The 5115-nt window shown below is 31.3% G+C and overlaps 1 protein-coding gene across 1 annotated transcript; it reads left to right on the forward strand.

The window, feature by feature from the left end:
* Positions 1-744: 744 nt before the first annotated feature.
* On the forward strand, positions 745-2741 carry LOC101495562 (L-ascorbate oxidase homolog). The gene is made up of 2 exons (XM_004502115.4): positions 745-2184; positions 2269-2741. Exons 1-2 carry the CDS (start codon positions 848-850, stop codon positions 2567-2569), a joined length of 1638 nt encoding a protein of 545 aa, XP_004502172.1. The 5' UTR covers positions 745-847; the 3' UTR covers positions 2570-2741.
* The last annotated feature ends 2374 nt before the right edge of the window (positions 2742-5115 follow it).

A 5115-nucleotide genomic window follows, 5' to 3' on the forward strand; every position in this document is an offset into this window, starting at 1 on the left:
AATTTTAATAATTTTTAATTATAACAATTTTTAATAATAATAATTAAAAATAATAATTAATAATAATAATTAATAATAATTATTATTATTATTTATTAATGTAGTATTATTATTATTATTAATTTATTATTTAATATAATTATTTATTAATTTAAATATTTATTAAAATATTAATAATTAATTAAAACAAAAAAATGAATAAAATTTTTTTTTAAAACCCTTTGGGTGGTCGCATTCCCGCGACCTCCTACTAGGAGAAAAAATTTTGCTCTTTGAGGTGTCGCTTCCCTAGGGAGAGTTTTCCTGGTTCCCCTAAAAAGTATGGCATTTTGATAACTTTGCAATTTTAACTCAACTTTAACTGCTTTTGCAAATATTTAGTCTCCTTGATTTTGATTTGGTCATGTGGCTTTATAATTTTTAATATTATTAATGATTATTTATCTTTTATTTAATATTGATTTTATTTCTTTATTTATTTTATTGGATTTAGTCTCTTATCTTTTTAGAGTTCAAAGAGATATTGGTTGTTTCTTTTGCAGATTTGATAGTCGTTGATGAGCGAAAGTAATGTTTGGCCAAGAACGAAAACATCTAAAAGTAGAATAATTGAAAGGTAAATTATAGAAAGTCAACAACAAAAAAACGAGAAGCAAGGGATTGATAAGGTTTGAAATAGTGATAAACGGAGGAGAGAAAAGATCGGCAAAGAAAATTAGTTTTGAACGGTGGAAAAATGTTATAGTAAATGAATGATATAAAAGAGATACAAATTGAGTTCAAATAAACAGGCTCTCTAGTTTTCTTCCAATAAGTAGAGGTATCATTGAATTGGAAAAACATAAAAATGGATCGAGGAGTAATTTTAGCTTTAACTCTATGCCTCTTTGGCGTAAGCGTCTACGGTGAAGATCCTTACATTTACTACACATGGAATGTTACCTACGGTACCATTTCACCTCTTGGGGCACCCCAACAGGGTATCCTTATCAACGGTCAATTCCCAGGACCTGAAATCAACAGCACCAGTAACAACAACGTTGTGATCAATGTTTTCAACCACCTTGACGAACCATTGCTTTTCACATGGCACGGTGTTCAACAAAGGAAGAATTCATGGCAAGAAGGTACCCCTGGTACTGCATGCCCAATCCTTCCAGGTACAAATTACACTTATCACTTCCAAGTGAAGGATCAAATTGGAAGTTACTTTTACTACCCCACAACAGGTCTTCAAAGAGCCGCTGGTGGTTTCGGTGGTCTTAGAATCTTCAGTCGTTTATTGATCCCTGTTCCATACCCTGATCCCGAGGATGAATACTGGGTTATCATCGGTGATTGGTATAACAAGGGTCACAAAACTCTTAAAATGATGTTGGACAGTGGTCGTTCAATTGGAAGACCTGACGGCGTTATCATGAACGGTAAAGCAACTAACGAAGAGCCACTTTACACAATGAAGCCAGGTAAAACTTACAAATACAGAATCTGTAACGTTGGTCTTAAGGACGCACTTAACTTCAGATTCCAAGGACATGCTATGAAGTTGGTTGAAACTGAAGGCTCACACGTTGTTCAAAGCTTCTACGATTCACTCGACGTTCACGTTGGACAGTGTTACACTGTTCTCGTTACAGCTGATAAAGACCCTAAGGATTATTACATGGTTGCTTCCACTCGTTTCACCAAGTACACTCACACCGCTACCGGTATTATTCGTTACACTAACGGTGCGGGCCCCGCTTCAAACGTTCTTCCACCTGCACCTGTGGGTTGGGCTTGGTCTCTTAACCAATTCCGTTCTTTCCGTTGGAATTTAACCGCCAGTGCTGCAAGGCCTAACCCACAGGGATCTTACCATTACGGTCAGATCAACATCACTAGGACCATTAAGTTGGTTAACTCCGTAGCCAAAGTTGACGGTAAACTCCGTTACGCTATTAACGGTGTTTCCCACGTGGATGGTGAAACTCCTTTGAAGCTTGCTGAATACTACGGTGTTGCCGATAAGGTATTCAAGTACAACATAATCGGAGATGAACCCCCCGCCGATCTCACTGCCATCACTATCGCACCTAATGTCATCAACGCAACTTTCCGTACCTTCATCGAAGTCATCCTCGAGAATTCCGGAAAGTCTATCCAATCTTACAATTTGGATGGTTACTCTTTCTTCGCCGTCGCGTAAGTAACGCAACCAAAATTCATTCATCTCCTATTTATTTGTTTACTAAATTACTAATTTAATTTTATTATTTGTTACAACAGTTGTGAGCCAGGAAAGTGGAGCCCAGAGAAGAGGAAGAACTACAACCTTCTTGATGCAATAAGCAGACACACAATCCAAGTGTTCCCAAAATCATGGGCTGCAATAATGTTGACATTCGACAATGCTGGTATGTGGAACTTGAGATCAGAGCAAGCTGAGAATCGTTACTTGGGACAACAACTATACATTAGTGTTCTGTCACCAGAACTTTCTTTGAGGGATGAGTACAATCTTCCAGAGACACAGATTGTTTGCGGTATCGTCAAGAGTTTACCCAAGCCTGCACCAAAATACTCTTAGAGGATTCATTCTTTTCTCTCTATGCCGTCCTATTGTTTTCATTAATTAAGACACCAAGTCATATATATTATAATACTACTACCAATAATATTATGTAATGTAATCAACCCTGTTCTCAGTTCAATTATTCAATTTTCCCATTAATTATTATTAATATTTTGCATTTCTTCAATTCTTCTTCCCATTTCTATCTCGTCTTTCATTCTTTTCATGCCACAATAAATACAACCAATTCAATATTTTAAGACATCCAAATTTTAATGACAAAAATATTTCTACTATGATTATATAAGTAGATAAAGTAACAAAAAAAAGTCAATAATCGATCATAACCATTTAGAACAAATGCTTCAAAATTAAAACTATTGTGCAATTGTCAAAAAATAGATATATATACTATGGTGCAAATACTTTAAGATCCTCAAAACAATGATTCAAGAGAAATCAACTTCTCATCTTAATATTTAGTCATCTCACACCTACAAATCTATTAAAATTATAAAATTTTACTTCTATTATTTAATTAAAAATAATTAGAATAAAACTGAAATTTTCGTAACTTCTAAATTTTTTAAAAACAAAAAATTCGAAATAATTTCTAATATACTTATTGAAACAGAAAGATTAACTTCGACAAGTCCACGCAACACTAGATGCTACCCAGTAACTTGCAACTCCAACAATGTGTTTTTTCATAGAACAAATCAATTATATTTTCTACAATTTCAGATATTTTTAGTTTAAAAATATTCTGAATATATTACGTTCCAAATATTTAATTTTTTAAAATATTCGGAGTTTTGAATTTTTATAAAAATAAAATTATGTTCCATATTTTTGAAAATAATAAAAATTCAGAATATTGAATATTTTAAAAGATGAAAAATACAGAAGAATATATAATGCGTATGACAACAAAAATTATTTTGGATTTATATTAAAGCGTTTATTATAATATAGATTGATCGACAATACAATATTTATTTCTCCAATATTCATAATTGTAAACAGTTTGGATTTTTTAATTTTTGTACTTATTTAAATTTCTGGAATATGTATTTTATACAAATATATTTTAGAAATAAAATGAAGAATAAAATTAGTATTTAATATAAATATATAGAGAGAGATGTAGTTGTCTAATTATTAGGGTGACTAGTAGATTTTTCACAATCTAATTGTTTGAAAACAAAGATTCGAACATTTCAAGCATTTTAGTCCAACCGAAAGGCGAACAAATATTCAATCACATTTTAAACTTGAAAATGAAATTTACTTTTTCTCTTTTATAGTGGTATACTTCAAAATACACTCATTTTAAAGGCTAATATAATCGATAGTTCTTCACTTAATTTTAGACATTTCTCTACACAAAATAGAACCAGTACCCTAACAAGTTCAAACTTAACTTTTTTACAATTGCAAATTGAGCTTATATATTTTGTATATTTATAGAATCTACTAATTTATACATGGTTGACAATAAAAATTAAATAATTAAATAAGCATAAACGTAAGCATATAAATTACACCAAAAATTAGATGAAATAACATTTTTGATATATTAATGACATATATCAAATTATATGATATAAATTAAGCTGTATATATTTATGTATTGAAACCTCTAGTATAAATGCGGTCTAATTGAAGCTATATTTTCGAAGTGTGCACAATTATGTATTGAAAAAACCATATATTTTAGTTTTACAGATTTATATTTTGTGAAAAAACAGTTTTATATAGGAAAATTAAATTTTACATGTACCAGTGACTGGGGAGCGACAATTATTTAACTAAAATATTATAATTAAAATTCATAAAAGTTTTAGTTTTTATAGAACTTCACACAATTTATGCATAGTCGACGAGTTACGAAAGTTAGAGCTTCAATTCACATAAGTTTTACAATTTTCACAAGTTTTTAGAGTTTTCCACAATTCAATCAAATAAAATGTATTCGCTTTACAATTTTCATCTTGGTCGAAAACTTTCTTTTTGAAAAATACATCAATTTTCTTATGTTTAAACATCGTATCACTCATAAAAAAAATTCACAAATTACATACACAGTGCATTTAGACAAACACTCACAAATATGAAGATTATAACTCATATTCATAAAGTAAAATATTTCACAAATTCACAATCTCACTGCCACACTACACTAATCAGAAAAACAGTAAACAACTTACACCATAAAGTTCACAATCTCAATTCTTACACTAAAATCGTTTACAATTCATAAATAGAATTCACATACTACTACTAGTTTACAATCTTAAACTAAAACAATTCACAATTAGCAAATAGTGGAAGAGGAAAAGAGTTAGAACTTGAAAATTTTAAGAAGCAGATTGAGATAGTATGAGAACCAAGATCAAGAGGCGATGCTAGTTACGAGGACCAAGACCAAGAGGCGACAGTGGCATCTAACCGTTGTGATTGCAAAATGGGACGGAGAAGCGAAGAGAGACAGACAACAGTGGCGTTGGTCGTAGAGGAGGGAGACTGCATAATGGAGATGCGAAAGAGATACTCGTTGC

This window comes from Cicer arietinum, chromosome 5 (assembly GCF_000331145.2).
Source record: "Cicer arietinum cultivar CDC Frontier isolate Library 1 chromosome 5, Cicar.CDCFrontier_v2.0, whole genome shotgun sequence".
Taxonomy (NCBI): domain Eukaryota; kingdom Viridiplantae; phylum Streptophyta; class Magnoliopsida; order Fabales; family Fabaceae; genus Cicer; species Cicer arietinum.

Coding starts and splice junctions, on each gene's coding strand:
- LOC101495562 (XM_004502115.4), top strand. CDS start 848: ATGGATCGAGGAGTAATTTTAGCTTTAACTCTATGCCTCTTTGGCGTA. Junction 2,185..2,268: donor TACTCTTTCTTCGCCGTCGC/GTAAGTAACGCA, acceptor TTGTTACAACAG/TTGTGAGCCAGGAAAGTGGA.